Source organism: Catharus ustulatus, chromosome 33 (assembly GCF_009819885.2).
Source record: "Catharus ustulatus isolate bCatUst1 chromosome 33, bCatUst1.pri.v2, whole genome shotgun sequence".
Lineage (NCBI taxonomy): Eukaryota > Metazoa > Chordata > Aves > Passeriformes > Turdidae > Catharus > Catharus ustulatus.
Window position 1 is genome coordinate 483,341 of NC_046253.1, and position 18,285 is coordinate 501,625.

An 18,285-nucleotide genomic window follows, 5' to 3' on the forward strand; every position below is an offset into this window, starting at 1 on the left:
CCCTGCCGCCTCAGCTGACACAGCAGCGCCGCCTCCCATTGGCTGACAGTGATGAGCGACGTGCGGCAGACCAATAGGAAACGAGCAGCGCTTCCCGGTGCCGCCCTTTGCCGTGATTGACAGCGCGCTGCTCCTATCCGCTGCGCGCGCTGTCCTGACGGGCAGCCCGGCCGGCCAATAGCGCGCGCGCGGCGGGAGGGGGCGGGCCCGGCCCGGCGGTGCCGGATGAGGAGACTCTGAGGGGAAGTTTGGCCGCCGCCGCCGCCGCGGGCCCCGTGAGGAGGAGCCGCCGCCTCCAGCGCGGTCCCGGCACCTCCGCGCCGCCATGGGCAACCGGGGCATGGAGGAGCTCATCCCGCTGGTCAACAAGCTGCAGGACGCCTTCAGCTCCATCGGGCAGAGCTGCCACCTGGACCTGCCGCAGATCGCCGTGGTGGGCGGGCAGAGCGCCGGCAAGAGCTCGGTGCTCGAGAACTTCGTGGGCCGGTGAGCGGCGGCGGGGCAGGGCGGCGGGAGCGGCGGGCGGATCGGGCGCAGCGGCGGCGGAAGGGCGCGGCCAGGGAGCGGGGCCGGGCCCGGGACTCGTCCGGGAACAGAACCGGGGCTGGGCCGTGCCCGGAACGGGAGGGGTCGGAGCGAAACCGGGGCCGGGCTGGGTACCGGGAATGCGTCCCGGAACGGAATCGCGGCAGGGCACCGGGAACGCGTCATGGAATGGGAGGGGTCGGAGCAGAACCGGGAACCTGTCCCGGAACGGGGAGGGGTCGGAATGGAACCGGACCCGGAACCGGGCTGGGAACGCGTCATGGAACCGGACCCGGGCCTGGGAACGCGTCATGGAACGGGAGGGGTCGGAGTAAAACCGGGAATCCATCCCGGAACGGGAGGGGTCGGAACGGAACCGGGAACCCGTCCCGGAACGGGAGGGCTCGGAATGGAACCGGACCCGGAACCGGGCCTAGGAACCCGTCCCGGAACAGAACTGGACCCGGAGCCGAACCAGGAACGGGAGGGCTCGGAACGGGAGGGCTCGGAACGGACCCGGGAACCCGTCCCGGAATGGGAGGGCTCGGAACGGACCCGGAACCGGCACCGGACCCGGGCCGGGCCCCCAGAACCCGTCCCAGAACGGGAGGGCTCGGAACGGAACCAGAACCGGGGCCGGGCTGGGCACCAGGAATCCGTCCTGGAACGGGAGGGCTCGGAACAGAACCGGGAACCCGTCCCAGAACGGGAGGGCTCGGAATGGAACCGGACCCGGAACTGGGCCTAGGAACCCGTCCCGGAACGGAACCGGGGCCGGGCCTGGAACAGGAGGGCTCGGAACGGACCCAGAACCGGACCTGGGAACGAGTCCCAGAACAGAACCAGGACCGGGGGAACCCGTCCTGGAACGGGAGGGCTCGGAACAGAACCGGGACCCCGTCCCAGAACGGAACCGGACCCAGCACCGGAGCCGGGCCAGGCCCCCAGAACCCGTCCCAGAACGAACCGGACTCGCTCGGAGGAGCCGGAACCGGAGCCGGAACCGGGGCCGGGCGGGGCGGGTTCGGCTCCGTTCGCTGTCCTGGCCAGCCGGGTTCGGTCCCGAATAATTCGGGGCAGTCGGTCCCTGGAGCGGGTCCGGTTCCTCCCGGGATTCCTCCCCTTCCTCCTCCTCCTCCTCTCGGCGGGGCTGTGCCCCGAGATAGCCCCGGGTGGCCGCCGCCGATAACGGGAGCGCAGAGCTCGGTGCTGTCCCGGCAGGGCGAGGGAATCGTGGCGGAAAATCCCCCCAAAAAAATAAACGGGGTGTGGGTGTGGCAGCAGAGCGCTGCTGCTGTGGGTGTCCTGCACAGTATGTGGGGCAGGTGTGACCCTATAGATCAGCTGTGTGTCCCTATGGATCAGCTCTGACCCTATAGATCAGCTCTGACCTTATAGATCAGCTGTGTGCCCCTATAGATCAGCTCTGACCCTATAGATCAGCTCTGACCCCATAGATCAGCTCTGACCCCATAGATCAGCTCTGACCCTATAGATCAGGTGTGTGCCCCCGTGGATCAGCTCTGACCCCATAGATCAGCTCTGACCCCATAGATCACCTGTTCCCCTATAGATCAGCTCTGACCCTGTAGATCAGCTCTGTGCCCACAGATCAGCTCTGTGCCCCTATAGATCAGCTCTGTGCCCCCATGGATCAACTCTGACCTCTGACCCCATGGATCAGCTCTGGGCCCCTATGGATGAGCTCTGACCCTATAGATCACCCGTTCCCCTATAGATCAGCTCTGACCCTATAGATCATCTCTGTGCCCCCATGGGTTAGGTGTACCCCTATGGATGAGCTCTGTCCCTATAGATCAACTCTGATCCTATAGATCACCTGTTCCCCTATGGATCACCTCTGTGCCCCTATGGATGAGCTCTGACCCTATAGAGCAGCTCTGACCCCATAAATCAAGGGTGTGTCCCTATGGATGAGCTGTGACCCTATGGATGAGCTCTGACCCTATGGATCAGCTCTGACCCTATAGATCACCTGTTGCCTATAGATCAACTGTTCCCCTACAGCTCAGCTCTGTGCCCCTATAGATCACCTGTTCCCCTATAGATCAGCTGTGTGCCCCCATGGATTAGCTCTGATCCTATAGATCAGCAGTGTGCCCCTATAGATGAGCTGTGTGCCTATAAATCAGCTCTGACCCCATAGATCAGCTCTGACCCCATAGATCAGCTGTGTGCCCCTATAGATCCCCTGTTCCCTATAGATCAACTGTTCCCCTATAGATCAGCTCTGTGCCCCTATAGATCCCCTGTCCCCTATAGATCAGCTCTGATCCCATAGATCAGCTGTGTGCCCCTATAGATCAGCTCTGCCCCTATAGATCAGCTCTGTGCCCCTATAGCTCTGCTCTGACCCCACAGATCACCTGTCCCCTATAGATCAGCTCTGTACCCTATAGATCACCTGTTCCCCTATAGCTCACCTGTTCCCCTATAGATCCCTCCCCCCATCCCCCTAAATCCCAAATTCCCAGCCCGGATTTGGGGCAGATTTGGGATTTCCCACCAGCCCTGGGCAGGACCATTGGGATTTTCCCCCATCCTGAATTCCTGCCAATTATCTCCCCTTTAATTAACTGCTAATTAACCCCCAATCCCCCCCCCACCTGTCCTGCAGCTTGTGTTAATTAGGGTTAATTAGTGTTAATTAGGGTGTGGCTGCTCTCACCCCAAATTTCAGGAGCGATTATGGGATTCTCACCCCAGGTTTATTTTTTATCCCAAATTTATCTGGGATCCCATTGATCAAAATCCGCCCCTGGGGCCGCCAATCTCTGCAGCTCTTGGAAATTTATTTCGATTTATTTCGATTTATTTCGATTTATTTCGGTTTTTCCGAGCCTGGGTCCCTGCTGGGAAATCACAGCTCTGGTTTTGTGGGGTTGGCACCTTCAGGAAATCCCAAATTTGGGGGGGTTTGGGGCTAAATCTGTGAATTTGGTGTGATTTTGGGTCTCAGTGTCCAAATTTATTGGGATTTTGGGTCTCTATCCCTAAATTTAATGGGATTTTGGGTCTCAGTCCCTAAATTTAGTGGGATTTTGGGTCTCAGTCCCCAAATTTAGTGGGATTTTGGGTCTCAGTCCCTGAATTTAATGGGATTTTGGGTCTCAATCTCTGAATTTATTGGGATTTTGAGCCTCATTCTCCAAATTTTGTGAGATTTTGGGTCTCAAATCCCAAATTTAATGGGATTGTGGTCCCCACTCCCCAAATTTATTGGGATTTTGGGTCTCACTCCCCAAATTTTGGGGGATTTTGGACCTCAGTCCCTGAATTTAGTGGGGTTTTGGGTCTCAATTCCTGATTTTAGTGGGATTTTGGGTCTCAGTGGCCAAATTTATTGGGATTTTGGGTCTCACTCCCCAAATTTTGTGGGATTTTGAGCTTCAATATCTAAATTTAGTGGGATTTTGGGTGTCAATCCCCAAATTTTGTGGGATTTTGAGCTTCATTGTCTAAATTTAATGGGATTTTGGGTCTCTATCCCTAAATTTAATGGGATTTTGGGCCTAAATCTCTAAATTTAGTGGGATTTTGGGTCTCAGTGTCCAAATTTATTGGGATTTTGGGCCTAAATCTCTAAATTTGGTGAGATTTTGGGTCTCAGTCTCCAAATTTAGTGGGATTTTGGGTCTCAATCCCCAAATTTATTGGGATTTTGGGTCTCAGTGTGTCAATTTATTGGGATTTTGGGTCTCAATCCCCAAATTTAATGGGATTTTGGGCCTCAGTCCCTGATTTTAGTGGGATTTTGGGTCTCACTCCCCAAATTTAGTGGGATTTTGGGTGTCAATCCCCAAATTTTGTGGGATTTTGAGCTTCAATGTCTAAATTTAGTGGGATTTTGGGCCTCAGTGTCCAAATTTAGGGGGGTGTTGGGTCTCAATCCCTAAATTTAATGGGATTTTGGGCCTCACTCCCCAAATTTTGTGGGATTTTGGGTGTCAATCCCTGAATTTATTGGGATTTTGGGTCTCAGTCCCTAAATTTAGTGGGATTTTGGGTCTCAGTGTCCAAATTTATTGGGATTTTGGGCCTCAATCCTCAAATTTAATGGGATTTTGGGTCTCACTCCCCAAATTTTGGGGGATTTTGGACCTCAGTCCCTGAATTCAGTGGGGTTTTGGGTCTCAATTCCTGATTTTAGTGGGATTTTGGGTCTCAGTGTCCAAATGTAGTGGGATTTTGGGTCTCACTCCCCAAATTTAGGGGGATTTTGTATCTCTGTCTCTAAATGTAGTGGGATTTTGAGCCCCACTCCCCAAATTTAGTGGGATTTTGGGTCTCACTCCCTGAATTTAGTGAGATTTTGGGTGTCAATCCCTGAATTTATTGGGATTTTGGACCTCAGTCTCTAAATTCAGTGGGATTTGGGGTCTCAGTCTCCAATTTAGTGGGATTTTGGGCCTTAGTGTCCAAATTTAATGGGATGTTGGGTCTCAATCCCTGAATTTATTGGAATTTTGGGTCTCAGTGTCCCAATTTAATGGGATTTTGGTCCCCACTCCCCAAATTTTGTGAGATTTTGGGCCTAAATCTCCAAATTTAATGGGATTTTGGGTCTCACTCCCCAAATTCAGCAGGATTTTGGTTCCCACTCCCCGAATTTCCCTGGATTTTGGCCCTCAATCCCGGAATTTCCCGGGATTTTGTTCCCCCCTCCCCGAATTTCCCGGATTTCACCCCCGGACAGGAGCTGGCCCCTCCCTGGGACTCTCTGCTCCCTGTCCCAGCCCCGGCTCGGGGACAATGGGGCCCTTGTCCCCAGGCTTGGGGACAGTCCCGAGGGCTCCCGGCCTCAAAGGGGCTTTGTGAGCCCGGGGGTGGGGGGAGGATGGGGGTCCTGACCCTGGAATCCCAAAAGTGGGGATGGGCACCCCAAAAATGGGGATGGACACCCCAAAAATGGGGATGGACACCCAAAAATGGGGATGGGCACCCCAAAAATGGGGATGGACACCCCAAAAATGGGGTTAAATCCCCCAAAAATGGGGCTAAATCCCAAAAAAATGGGGCTAAAATCCACAAAAATGGGGATGGACACCCCAAAAATGGGGATGGACACCCCCAAAATGGGGCTGGACACCCCAAAAATGGGGCTGAACTCCACAAAAATGGGGCTGAACCTCCAAAAATGGGGATGGACACCCCCAAAATGGGGCTGGACACCCCAAAAATGGGGCTGGAATCCACAGAAATGGGGATGGACACCCAAAAATGGGACTGGACACCCCAAAAATGGGGCTGGACACCCAAAAATGGAGCTGGACACCCCAAAAATGGGGATGGACACCCAAAAAATGGGGCTGAAATCCCAAAAATGTGTCTGGAATCCACAAAAATGGGGCTGAACTCCACAAAAATGGGGATGGACACCCAAAATGGGGTTAAATCCCCCCAAAAATGGGGTTGAATGTCCCCAGAATGGGGCTAAACCCCCCAAAAATGGGACTGGACACCCAAAATGGGGCTGGAATCCACAAAAATGGTGTTGAACCCTTCTCAGAATAGGGCTGAACCCCAAAAATGGGGATGGACACCCCAAAAATGTGTCTGAAATCCACAAAAATGGGACTGGACCCCCCAAAAAATGGGGCTGGACACCCCAAAATGGGACTGGACACCCCAAAAATGGGGATGGACACCCCAAAATGGGGCTGGACACCCCAAAAATGCTTCTGAAACCCTCAAAAAATGGTGTTGAAAGCCCCAAAAATGGTGTTTGTGTCCCCCCTCAGGTGTGTCCCCTCTCAGGTGTTTATTCCCCTCTCAGGTGTGTGTGTCCCCTCTCAGGTGTGTCCCCTCTCAGGTGTGTGTGTCCCCCCTCAGGTGTGTCCCCTCTCAGGTGTTTATTCCCCTCTCAGGTGTGTGTGTCCCCTCTCAGGTGTGTGTGTCCCCTCTCAGGTGTTTGTGTCCCCTCTCAGGTGTGTGTGTCCCCTCTCAGGTGTGTGTGTCCCCTCTCAGGTGTGTGTGTCCCCTCTCAGGTGTGTCCCCTCTCAGGTGTGTGTGTCCCCTCTCAGGTGTGTCCCCTCTCAGGTGTGTCCCCTCTCAGGTGTGTGTGTCCCCTCTCAGGTGTTTCCCCACAGATTTCCCGGATTCTGGGAAGTTCCCACGTCACTTCTCCACCCTGAGTCCTTTGTCCCTGTGTCCCTTTGTCACTGTCACACCTGTGTGTGTCCCCTCTCAGGTGTTTGTGTCCCCTCTCAGGTGTTTCCCCTCTCAGGTGTTTCCCCTCTCAGGTGTTTATTCCCCTCTCAGGTGTTTATTCCCCTCTCAGGTGTTAATTCCCCTCTCAGGTGTGTCCCCTCTCAGGTGTGTGTGTCCCCTCTCAGGTGTGTCCCCTCTCAGGTGTTGATTCCCCTCTCAGGTGTTTCCCCACAGATTTCCCGGATTCTGGGAAGTTCCCACGTCACTTCTCCACCCGAGCCCTTTGTCCCCGTGTCCCTTTGTCACTGTCACACCTGTGTGTGTCCCCTCTCAGGTGTGTGTGTCCCCTCTCAGGTGTTGTGTCCCCTCTCAGGTGTGTCCCCTCTCAGGTGTTGTGTCCCCTCTCAGGTGTGTCCCCTCTCAGGTGTTGTGTCCCCTCTCAGGTGTGTGTGTCCCCTCTCAGGTGTGTCCCCTCTCAGGTGTGTGTGTCCCCTCCCAGGTGTTTGTGTCCCCTCTCAGGTGTGTCCCCTCTCAGGTGTGTCCCCTCTCAAGTGTTTGTGTCCCCTCTCAGGTGTTTGTGTCCCCTCTCAGGTGTGTCCCCTCTCAGGTGTTTGTGTCCCCTCTCAGGTGTTTGTGTCCCCTCTCAGGTGTGTCCCCTCTCAGGTGTGTCCCCTCTCAGGTGTGTGTGTCCCCTCCCAGGTGTTTGTGTCCCCTCTCAGGTGTGTCCCCTCTCAGGTGTGTCCCCTCTCAAGTGTTTGTGTCCCCTCTCAGGTGTTTGTGTCCCCTCTCAGGTGTGTCCCCTCTCAGGTGTTTGTGTCCCCTCTCAGGTGTTTGTGTCCCCTCTCAGGTGTGTCCCCTCTCAGGTGTGTCCCCTCTCAGGTGTTTGTGTCCCCTCTCAGGTGTTCCCATCCCCTCTCAGGTGTGTCCCCTCTCAGGTGTTTATTCCCCTCTCAGGTGTGTGTGTCCTCTCTCAGGTGTGTCCCCTCTCAGGTGTGTCCCCTCTCAGGTGGGTGTGTCCCCTCTCAGGTGTGTCCCCTCTCAGGTGTGTGTGTCCCCTCTCAGGTGTTTCTGTCCCCTCTCAGGTGTTTGTGTCCCCTCTCAGGTGTGTCCCCTCTCAGGTGTTTATTCCCCTCTCAGGTGTTTCCCCACAGATTTCCCAGATTCTGGGAAGTTCCCACGTCACTTCTCCACCCTGAACCCTTTGTCCCCGTGTCCCTTTGTCCCTGTCACGTCACACCTGTGTGTGTCCCTTTGTCCCACCTGTGTCCCTGTCACGTCACAGCCGTGTCCCTTTGTCCCACCTGTGTCCCTTTGTCCCTGTCACGTCACACCTGTGTGTGTCCCTTTGTCCCACCTGTGTCCCTGTCACGTCACAGCCGTGTCCCTTTGTCCCCATGTCCCCGTGTCCCTGTCACACCTGTGTGTGTCCCTGTGTCCCTGTCACGTCACAGCCGTGTCCCCGTGTCCCTGTCCCACCCGTGTGTGTCCCCAGGATCCGGCCCGGTGCCGTCACTGCGGGCTGGGCTCCTGCTGGGCGGGGCCTGCCCGGAACGGGGCAGGGAATGGGGGCTGGGGGGGTTATTGATTAGGAATTGATGGGGTTAATTCATTATTGATCAGGAATTGATGGGGTTCATTCATTTATTGATCAGGAATCGATGGGGTTCATTCATTTATTGATCAGGAATCGATGGGGTTCATTCATTTATTAACCCAGGAATCAATGGGGGTTAATGAATTTATTGATCAGGAATTGATGGGGTTAATCCATTTATTGATCAGGAATCAATGGGATTAATTAATTTATTGATCAGGGATCAGTGGGGTTAGTGAATTTATTGATCAGGAATCAATGGGATTCATTATTGATCAGGAATCAGTGGGGTTCATTCATTTATTGATCAGGAATCAATGGAGTTCATTCATTGATCAGGAATCAGTGGGGTTCATTCCTTTATTGATCAGGAGTCAATGGGATTAATGAATTTATTGATCAAGAATCAGTGGGATTAATGAATGAATTAATTGCCCCAGGAATCAATGGGAATCATTCATTTATTGATCAGGAATCAATGGGGTTAATTCATTATTGATCAGGAATCAATGGGATGAATTCATTTATTAACCCAGGAATCAGTGGGGTTCATTAATTTATTGATCAGGAATCAGTGGAATTAATGAATTTATTGATCAGGAATCAATGGGGTTAATTCATTTATTAACCCAGGAATCACTGGGGTTCATTCATTTATTGATCAGGAATCAATGGGGTTAATGAATTTATTGATCAGGAATCAATGGGGTTAATCAATTTATTGATCAGGAATCAGTGAGGTTAATGCATTTATTGATCAGGAATCAGTGGGGTTCATTCATTTATTGATTAGAAATCAATGGGGTTATTGAATTTATTAACCCAGGAATCAGTGGGGTTCATTCATTTATTGATCAGGAATCAGTGGGGTTCATTCATTTATTGATCAGGAATCAGTGGGGTTAATTCATTTATTAACCCAGGAATCAATGGGGCTAATCAATTTATTGATCAGGAGTCAATGGGATTAATGAATTTATAGATCAGGAATATATGGGATTAATGAATGAATTAATTGCCCCAGGAGTCAATGATTAATGAATGAATTAATTGCCCCAGTAATCAATGGGATTAATGAGTTAATTGCCCCAGGAATCAATGATCAATTAATGAAATAATCACCCCAGTAATCAGTGATTAATGAATGAATGAACTGCCCCAGCAATCAATGATTAATGAATGAATTAATGAATGGATTGCCCCAGTAATCAATGATTAATTAATAAATTAATGACTGTATTACCACAGTAATCAATGGTATTAATAAATGAATGAATTACCCTAGTAATCAATAATTAATTAATGAATTAATGACTGTATTACCCCAGTAATCAATGGTATTAATGAATGAATGAATTGCCCTAGTAATCAATGATTAATTAATGAATTAATTAATTTTTATTTCCCTCCCTGCAGGGATTTCCTCCCTCGAGGCTCCGGCATCGTCACCCGGCGCCCCCTGATCCTGCAGCTCATCTTCTCCAAGACAGGTAATTAATCAATTATCAAAATATCCAAAATTAATCACAATTTATCTCAGAATTTATCAGAATTTATCACAACTCATCCCCAGCTCATCTTCTCCAAGACAGGTAATTAATTAATTACCAAAAATATCCAAAATTAATCACAATTTATCTCAGAATTTATCACAACTCATCCCCAGCTCATGTTCTCCAAGACAGGTAATTCATTAATTAATTATACAAAATTAATCACAATTTATCTCAGAATTTATCACAACCCATCCCCAGCTCATCTTCTCCAAGACAGGTAATTAATCAATTATCAAAAATATCCAAAATTAATCACAATTTATCTCAGAATTTATCAGAATTTATCAGAATCCATCCCCAGCTCATCTTCTCCAAGACAGGTAATTAATTAATTATAAAAAATATCCAAAATTAATCACAATTTATCTCAGAATTCATCACAACCCATCCCCAGCTCATCTTCTCCAAGACAGGTAATTCATTAATTAATTATCAAAAATATCCAAAATTTATCACAACTCATCCCCAGCTCATCTTCTCCAAGACAGGTAATTCATTAATTAATTATCCAAAATTAATCACAATTTATCTCAGAATTTATCACAACTCATCCCCAGCTCATCTTCTCCAGGACAGGTAATTCATTAATTAATTATACAAAATTAATCACAATTTATCTCAGAATTTATCACAACCCATCCCCAGCTCATCCTCTCCAAGACAGGTAATTCATTAATTAATTATACAAAATTAATCACAATTTATCTCAGAATTCATCACAACCCATCCCCAGCTCATCTTCTCCAAGACAGGTAATTCATTAATTAATTATACAAAATTAATCACAATTTATCTCAGAATTCATCACAACCCATCCCTAGCTCATCTTCTCCAAGACAGGTAATTAATCAATTATCAAAAATATCCAAAATTAATCACAGTTTATCTCAGAATTTATCACAACCCATCCCCAGCTCATCTTCTCCAAGACAGGTAATTCATTAATTAATTATCAAAAATACCCAAAATTAATCACAATTTATCTCAGAATTTATCACAACCCATCCCCAGCTCATCTTCTCCAAGACAAGTAATTAATTAATTATTCAAAGTTTATCAGGATTAATCACAATTTATCTCAGAATTCATCACAACTCATCCCCAGCTCATCTTTTCCAAGACAGGTAATTAATCAATTATCAAAAATATCCAAAATTAATCACAATTTATCTCAGAATTTATCACAACTCATCCCCAGCTCATCTTCTCCAAGACAGGTAATTCATTAATTAATTATCCAAAATTAATCACAATTCATCCCAGAATTAATCAGAATTTATCAGAATCCATCCCCAGCTCATCCTCTCCAAGACAGGTAATTCATTAATTAATTATACAAAATTAATCACAATTCATCTCAGAATTAATCAGAATTTATCAGAATCCATCCCTAGCTCATCTTCTCCAAGACAGGTAATTAATAAATTATCAAAAATATCCAAAATTAATCACAATTTATCTCAGAATTTATCACAACCCATCCCCAGCTCATCTTCTCCAAGACAGGTAATTCATCAATTAATTATACAAAATTAATCACAATTTATCTCAGAATTAATCAGAATTTATCAGAATCCATCCCCAGCTCATTTTCTCCAAGACAGATAATTAATTACCATAATTTCACCATTATAAGCCGCATCTTGACTAAAATTTTGGTCCAAACCCAGAAGTGCAGGTTATACTCAGTGCTTTAATTATGCTGTACTTTAATTACCTATATTACCGTAATTACCGTAATGACTGCTATTACCATATTTAGATATAATTCCAAATATTACCGTAATTACCGTAATTACCGCTATGGGGGGGCACCAGGAGAGGTTGTGGGGGCACTCAATTTTTGTAATTATGGTAATTTTGGTAATTGCAGTAATTTGGGTGGCAGCGACAGTACACACAGTAAATTACGGTAGCTGCGGCAATACACGGTTAATTACGGTATATACGGGAAATTACGGTAGAGCGCGTGCATATACGGGAAATTACGGTAATGCGTGTATATACGGGAAATTACGGTAGTGCGTGTATATACGGGAAATTACGGTAGAGTGCGCGTATATACGGGAAATTACGGTAGAGCGCACGTATATGCGGGAAATTACGGTAGAGTGCGCGTATATACGGGAAATTACGGTAGAGCGCACGTATATGCGGGAAATTACGGTAGAGCGCGTGTATATACGGGAAATTACGGTAGTGCGTGTATATACGGGAAATTACGGTAGTGCGCGTGTATATACGGGAAATTACGGTAGTGCGCGTGTATATACGGGAAATTACGGCAGTGCGCGTGTATATACGGGAAATTACGGTAGAGCGCGTGTATATACGGGAAATTACGGTAGCGCGTGTATATACGGGAAATTACGGTAGCGCGTGTATATACGGGAAATTACGGTAGCGCGTGTATATACGGGAAATTACGGTAGTGCGTGTATATACGTGAAATTACGGTAGTGCGCGTATATACGGGAAATTACGGTAGTGCGTGTATATACGGGAAATTACGGTAGCGCGTCTATATACGGGAAATTACGGTAGTGCGCGTATATACGGGAAATCACGGTAGTGCGCGTATATACTGGAAATTACGGTAGCGCGCGTATATACGGGAAATTACGGTAGCGCGCGTATATGCGGGAAATTACGGTAGTGCGCGTATATGCGGGAAATTTCGGTAGTGCGTGTATATACGGGAAATTACGGTAGTGCGTGCATATACGGGAAATTACGGTAGTGCGCGTGTATATACGGGAAATTACGGTAGTGCGTGTATATACGGGAAATTACGGTAGCGCGTGTATATACGGGAAATTACGGTAGAGCGCGTGTATATACGGGAAATTACGGTAAAGTGCGCGTATATACGGGAAATTACGGTAGAGTGCGTGTATATACGGGAAATTACGGTAAAGTGCGCGTATATACGGGAAATTACGGTAGAGTGCGCGTATATACGGGAAATTACGGTAAAATGCGTGTATATACGGGAGATTACGGTAGAGTGCGTGTATATACGGGAAATTACGGTAAAGTGCGCGTATATACGGGAAATTACGGTAGAGTGCGCATATATCCGGGTAAATACGGTAACAAGATTTTGAGTGCACGCATATTTGGGTAATTACGGTAACAAAATTTTGAGTGCGCCTATATTCGGGTAATTACGGTAATTTTTTTTTTTTTTTTTTTTTTTTTTTTTTTTTTTTTTTTTTTTTTTTTTTTTTTATCAGCATCCATCCCAGAATTAATCACAATTTATCAGAGTTTGTCCCAATCCTTCCCCAGCTCGTCTTCTCATTTTTTCACCTCAAATTTCTGGGTTTTTTTCCCCAAATTTTCTGGATTTTTCCCTTCAGAATCTCCTTTTCTCCCCAAAATTTCTCATTTTTACCCAAATTTCTCATTTTTTATCCCCAGAATCTCCTTTTTTCACCCAAATTTTCTGGGTTTTTTCCCTCAGAATCTCCTTTTTTTCCCCCAAATCTCCCATTTTTTACCAAAATCTGTGTTTTTCCCCCCAGAATACGCCGAGTTCCTGCACTGCTAATCTCCCAGAACACCCAAATTTCTCATTTTTTGCCCCCAGAATCTCCTTTTTTCACCCAGATTTCTCTGTTTTTTCCCCCAGAATCTCATTTTCTCCCCCCAAATCTCTCATTTTTTCCCAAAATCTCTGTTTTTTCACCCCAGAATACGCCGAGTTCCTGCACTGCTAATCTCCCAGAACACCCAAATCTCTCATTTTTTCACCCAAATTTCTCATTTTTTGCCCCCAGAATTTCTGTTATTTCCCCCAGAACACCTAAATCTCTCATTTTTTCCCAAATTTGCTGTTTTTTCCCCCCAGAATACGCCGAGTTCCTGCACTGCAAGTCGCGCCGTTTCACCGATTTCTCACCCCAGAACACACAAATTTCTCATTTTTTCCCCCAAAATTTCTGGTTTTTCCCCCAGAATCTCATTTTCTCCCCCAAATCTCTCATTTTTACCCAAATTTCTCATTTTTTCCCCCAGAATACGCCGAGTTCCTGCACTGCAAGTCTCCCAGAACACCCAAATTTCTCATTTTTTCACCCCAAATTTGCTGTTTTTTCCCCCCAGAATCTCATTTTTTTTCCCAAATTTCTGTTTTTTACCAAATTTCTAATTTTTCACCCCAGAATACGCCGAGTTCCTGCACTGCAAGTCTCCCAGAACACCCAAATTTCTCATTTTTTACCCCAGAATCTCCTTTTTTCACCCAAATTTCTCATTTTTTCCCCCAGAATCTCAATTTTTTCCCCCAGAATCTCATTTTTTTTCCCAAATTTCTGTTTTTTCCCAAATTTCTCATTTTTTCCCCCAGAATACGCCGAGTTCCTGCACTGCAAGTCGCGCCGTTTCACCGATTTCTCACCCCAGAACACCCAAATTTCTCATTTTTTCCCCCAGAATACCCCAAATTTTTTGGGTTTTTTCCCCCACAATCTCATTTCTTCCCCCAAATTTCTGTTTTTACCCAAATTTGCTGTTTTTTCCCCCAGAATACGCCGAGTTCCTGCACTGATAATCTCCCAGAACACCCAAATTTCTCATTTTTTCCCCTAAATTTCTGTTTTTTCACCCCAAATTTCTCATTTTTTACCCCCAGAATCTGCGTTTTTTCACCCAAATTTCTCAGTTTTTCCCCTCACAATCTCATTTTTTTTCCCAAATTTCTGTTTTTTACCAAATTTCTCATTTTTCACCCCAGAATACACCAAGTTCCTGCACTGCTAATCTCCCAGAACACCCAAATTTCTCATTTTTTCACCCAGAATCTCCTTTTTTCACCCAAAATTTCTCATTTTTTACCCCAGAATTTCTGTTTTTTCCCCCCAGAATCTCATTTCTTCCCCCAAATTTCTGTTTTTACCCAAATTTCTCATTTTTCACCCCAGAATACGCCGAGTTCCTGCACTGCAAGTCGCGCCGTTTCACCGATTTCTCACCCCAGAACCCCCAAATTTGCTGTTTTTACCCCCAGAATCTCTGGTTTTTCTCCCCAGAATCTCATTTTTTTTCCTAAATTTCTGTTTTTACCCAAAATCTGTGTTTTTTGCCCCAGAATACGCCGAGTTCCTGCACTGCAAGTCGCGCCGTTTCACCGATTTCGAGGAGGTTCGCCAGGAGATCGAGGCCGAGACCGAGCGGCTGACGGGGACCAACAAGGGGATCTCGGCTGTGCCCATCAACCTCAGGGTGTACTCGCCCCATGGTGAGGGGAAAACAACCTAAAAATGGGGAAATTTGGGGTGAAAAGTGGGAGATTTGGGAAAAAACTGAAAAAAAATGGGAGATTTGGGGTGAAAAATGGGGAAATTTGGGACAAAATCAGCACAGAAATGGGGAATTTGGGTTGAAAAATGGAGAATTAGGGGTGAAAAATGGGAAATTTGGGAAAATTTGGGTTGAAAAATGGTGAGTTTGGGAGAAAACACCAAAAAAATGGGGAGTTTGGGGTGAAAAATGGGGAATTTCGGGGAAATTTGGGGTGAAAAATGGGGAATTTGGGGTCAGAAATGGGAAATTTGGGGTGGAAAATGGGAAATTTGAGGTCAGAAATGGGGAATTTGGGTTCAGAAATGGGAGATTTGGGGTCAGAAATGGGAGATTTGGGGGTTTGGAGTCAACCTCAGGGTGTACTCACCCCATGGTGAGGGGAAAACAGCCCAAAAATGGCAAAAATGGGGAAATTTGGGGTGAAAAATGGGAGATTTGGGAAAAAAAAAAGAAAAAAAATGGGAGATTTGGGGTGAAAAATGGGAAATTTGGGGGAAAAACAAGAAAAAAAAAGATAAAAATGGGAAAATTTGGGGGGTTTGGGGTCAACCTCAGGGTGTACTCGCCCCATGGTGAGGGGAATTGGGGGGAAAAAGGGGGAATTTGGGAAAAAACAGAAAAAAATGGGGAGTTTGGGGTGAAAAATGGGGATTTTGGGGAAAAAACAGGAAAAAAAAAGATTAAAATGGGGAAATTTTGGGGGTTTGGGGTCAGAAATGGGAAATTTGGGGGTTTGGGGTCAACCTCAGGGTGTACTCACCCCATGGTGAGGGGAAAACAGCCCAAAAATGGCAAAAATGGCAAATTTGGGGTGAAAAATGGGGAATTTGGGTTCAAAAATGGGAAATTTGGGGTCAGAAATTGAGAATTTGGGTTCAAAAATGGGAAATTTGGGGTCAGAAATGGTGAATTTGGGGTGAAAAATGGGGAATTTGGGGTTAAAAATGGGGAATTTGGGTTCAGAAATGGGAAATTTGGGGTGAAAAATGGTGAATTTGGGATGAAAAATGGGAAATTTGGGGTCAAAAATGGAGAATTTGGGGTGAAAAATGGGGAATTTGGGGTGAAAATGGGGAATTTGGGGTGAAAAATGGAGAATTTGGGATGAAAAATGGCAAATTTGGGAAATTAGGGGTAAAAAAGGGGGAAATTGGGGTGAAAAATGGGAAATTTGGGGTCAGAAATGGGAAATTTGGGGTCAGAAATGGTGAATTTGGGGTGAGAAATGGGAAATTTGGGGGGTTGGGGTCAACCTCAGGGTGTACTCACCCCATGGTGAGGGGAATTGGGGGGAAAAAGGGGGAATTTGGGAAAAAACAGGAAAAAAATGGGAGATTTGGGGTGAAAATCAGCACAGAAATTGGGGATTTAGGGTGAAAAATGCAGAATTTTGGGAAAAAATCAGCAGAAAAATGGGGAATTTGGGGTCAGAAATGGGAAATTTGGGGTCAGAAATGGGAGATTTTGGGGGTTTGGGGTCAACCTCAGGGTGTACTCACCCCATGGTGAGGGAAATTGGGGTGAAAAAGGGCAAAAATGGGAAAAAACAGAAAAAAAATGGGAGTTTGGGGTGAAAAATGGGGAAATTTGGGACAAAATCAGCACAGAAATTGGGGATTTGGGGTGGAAAATGGAGAATTTGGGGTGAAAAATGGGGAATTTGGGGTGAGAAATAGGGAATTTGGGGTCAGAAATGGGAATTTGGGGTCAGAAATGGGAAATTTGGGGTGAAAAATGGGAAATTTGGGGTCAGAAATTGAGAATTTGGGGTGAAAAATTGAGAATTTGGGATGAAAAATGGGAAATTTGGGTTCAAAAATGGGAAATTTGGGGGTTTGGCATCAACCTGGGGGTGTTTTTCCCCACAACCCTGTAACTTTTTTATGCTTATTGACCCCTCCTGACCCCAAACCGTTCTCATTAACCCTTTCCTGACCCCTCACTGTTCTCATTAACCCCTTCAGTGCTGAACCTGACCCTCATTGACCTCCCTGGCATCACCAAGGTCCCCGTGGGGGACCAACCCCAGGACATCGAGCAGCAGATCCGGGACATGATCCTGCAGTTCATCAGCAGGGACAGCAGCCTGATCCTGGCTGTGACCCCTGCAAATGTGGATTTGGCCAACAGTGATGCACTGAAAATGGCCAAGGAGGTGGATCCCCAGGGTAATAAAGGGTTAATTAGCTGTTAATTGGGTGTTAATTGGGGTTTTAATGGGGTTAATTGGGGTTTGGGGTCAGGGACAGCAGCCTGATCCTGGCTGTGACCCCTGCAAACGTGGACCTGGCCAACAGTGATGCACTCAAAATGGCCAAGGAGGTGGATCCCCAGGGTAGGAAGGGGTTAATTAGGTGTTAATTGGGGTTTTAATTGAGTTAATTTGGGTTTTAATGGTGTTAATTGGGGTCTGGGGTCAGGGACAGCAGCCTGATCCTGGCTGTGACCCCTGCAAACGTGGATTTGGCCAATTCAGATGCACTCAAAATGGCCAAGGAGGTGGATCCTCAGGGTAATAAAGGGTTAATTAGGTGTTAATTGGGTTAATTAGGGTGTTAATTGGGTTTTTAATGGGGTTTAGGGGGGGTTTTGGGGGTTCAGGGACAGCAGTGACCACTGCAAATGTGGATCTGACCAACTCAGATGCACTGAAAATGGCCAAGGAGGTGGGTCCCCAGGGTAATGAAGGGTTAATTGGGTGTTAATTAGGTTAATTAGGTGTTAATTGGGTTAATTAGGGTGTTAATTGGGGTTTTAATGGGGTTTAGGGGGGGTTTTGGGGGTTCAGGGACATCAGTGACCCCTGCAAATGTGGATCTGGCCAATTCAGATGCACTCAAAATGGCCAAGGAGGTGGATCCTCAGGGTAGGAAAGGGTTAATTAGGTGTTAATTGGGTGTTAATTGGGGTTTTAATGGGGTTAATTGGGGTTTTAATGGGATTTAATGGTGTTAATTGGGGTTTGGGGTCAGGGACAGCAGCCTGATCCTGGCTGTGACCCCTGCCAACGTGGACCTGGCCAACAGTGATGCACTCAAAATGGCCAAGGAGGTGGATCCCCAGGGTAATAAAGGGTTAATTAGGTGTTAATTGGGGTTTTAATTGAGTTAATTTGGGTTTTAATGGGGTTTA

General features: G+C 46.9%; 1 protein-coding gene across 1 annotated transcript in view; it reads left to right on the forward strand.

The window, feature by feature from the left end:
• The first annotated feature begins 248 nt into the window (after positions 1–248).
• DNM2 (dynamin 2) overlaps positions 249–18,285 on the forward strand; it is a 56,053-nt gene continuing 38,016 nt past the window's right edge. Inside the window, 4 exon segments of the mRNA XM_033083805.2 lie at positions 249–486; positions 9,707–9,780; positions 14,939–15,088; positions 17,118–17,321. Of these exon segments, the coding sequence (XP_032939696.1) occupies positions 326–486; positions 9,707–9,780; positions 14,939–15,088; positions 17,118–17,321 (589 nt within the window). The 5' untranslated portion in view covers positions 249–325.